Here is a 1775-nt window from a genome sequence, read left to right on the forward strand (position 1 = left end):
AATAAATTTATAAATATGATAATACATAAAATATAATGAAAATATTTTTATATTTCTATTATAATACTTGTAAATATGATAATGTAGATATAATCATATTTATCACATATAATTTATCATATAACATAATCATTTCATTTATCATAGTCATCAAATTATTATACGGGTGCAGTTTTGCATGATCCAGTACAACCTAACATCTTCCCAGAGCCAATCAGGCCCAACCTTTCTGTCCAACTCCCCTGAATATCCCCCGATTTTGGACACATTTTATCGCCGTGCTGTCACCCCCTCTGTCCCCACCCTGACAGATTTTGTCCCCGCAGAGCGCGTGCGCTTCATCGACTACGAGTACACGGGCTACAACTACCAGGCCTTCGACATCGGCAACCACTTCAACGAGTTCGCAGGTGGGGAGCACCTGGGGGCCCCCAAAGTCCCCCCATCCCCGGCCCGGGGTGTCCCCAGTCCTGGCATGGAGGAGAGAGTTGTCCCCAGTGCCATACTGGGAAATGGGGTGTCCCTGTTACTGGGAATTCCCAGTAACAGGGACGCCCCATTTCCCAGTATGAGACATGGAATTCCCAGTAACAGGGACGCCCCATTTCCCAGTATGAGACATGGAATTCCCAGTAACAGGGACGCCCCATTTCCCAGTATGAGACATGGAATTCCCAGTAACAGGGACGCCCCATTTCCCAGTATGAGACATGGAATTCCCAGTAACAGGGACGCCCCATTTCCCAGTATGAGACATGGAATTCCCAGTAACAGGGACGCCCCATTTCCCAGTATGAGACATGGAATTCCCAGTAACAGGGACGCCCCATTTCCCAGTATGAGACATGGAATTCCCAGTAACAGGGACGCCCCATTTCCCAGTATGAGACATGGAATTCCCAGTAACAGGGACGCCCCATTTCCCAGTATGAGACATGGAATTCCCAGTAACAGGGACGCCCCATTTCCCAGTATGAGACATGGAATTCCCAGTAACAGGGACGCCCCATTTCCCAGTATGGCACTGGGAATTCCCAGTGCCATACTGGGAAATGGGGTGTTCCTGTTACTGGGAATTCCATGTCCCATACTGGGAAATTGAGTGTTCCTATTACTGGGAAATGGGGTGTTCCTGTTATTGGGATGGAGGAGAGAGTTTTATTCCAGTCTCGGGGTGGGAAATGGGGTCTCTTCACCCCTGGGATGGAGGAGGGAGTTATTCCCAGTCCCAGGTTGGGAAATGGGTTGTCCCCATCCCTTGGGGTGCAGAAGTTTTATTCCCAGTCTCGGGGTGGGAAATGGGATCTCCCCATCCCTGGGATGGAGGAGGGAGTTGCATTCCCAGTCCCAGGGTGGAGGCTGTCCTGGGGTCTCCTCATCCCTAGGGATGGAGAGGGAGCTGCCCCCCAAATCCTACAGCAGGAAATGGGGCTGCCCATGGTCACAGCGGGGTCTGTGCTGCTCTTGGGCACCCGGATACCCCTGGGGTGCCAATCCTGGCTCCTCACCCCGAGGGCCAGCGGCTGATCCTGGGTTTGTGCCTGGCTGGGGTTGTGCTCTCCTCGCTTCCCCATGGAGAACCCAATCCCTCCCTGTCCCCCCCGTGTCCCCCCGTGTCCCCCTGTCCCCCCAGGTGTGAAGGAGGTGGATTATGGCCTCTACCCCAGCAAGGAGACGCAGCTGCAGTGGCTGCACTCTTACCTGCAGGCCTACAAGGAGCTCACCCCGGGCCCCCCAGGTGACAGCCAGGTGTCCCCGGAGGAGCTGGAGACACT

General features: G+C 53.0%; 1 protein-coding gene across 1 annotated transcript in view; it reads left to right on the forward strand.

Annotated features, from left to right (window-relative positions):
• Window positions 1-1775, forward strand: part of ETNK2 (ethanolamine kinase 2) — a 9570-nt gene that overhangs the window by 5442 nt on the left and 2353 nt on the right. Inside the window, exons 5-6 of the mRNA XM_005430785.2 lie at window positions 327-410; window positions 1634-1775. The exon at window positions 1634-1775 is cut by the window's right edge and continues 26 nt beyond it. Coding sequence (XP_005430842.1) covers window positions 327-410; window positions 1634-1775 — 226 coding nt within the window. The remainder of the gene's footprint in view (window positions 1-326; window positions 411-1633) is intronic.

The sequence above is a fragment of the Geospiza fortis genome, unplaced genomic scaffold (assembly GCF_000277835.1).
Source record: "Geospiza fortis unplaced genomic scaffold, GeoFor_1.0 scaffold71, whole genome shotgun sequence".
NCBI classification, from domain to species: domain Eukaryota; kingdom Metazoa; phylum Chordata; class Aves; order Passeriformes; family Thraupidae; genus Geospiza; species Geospiza fortis.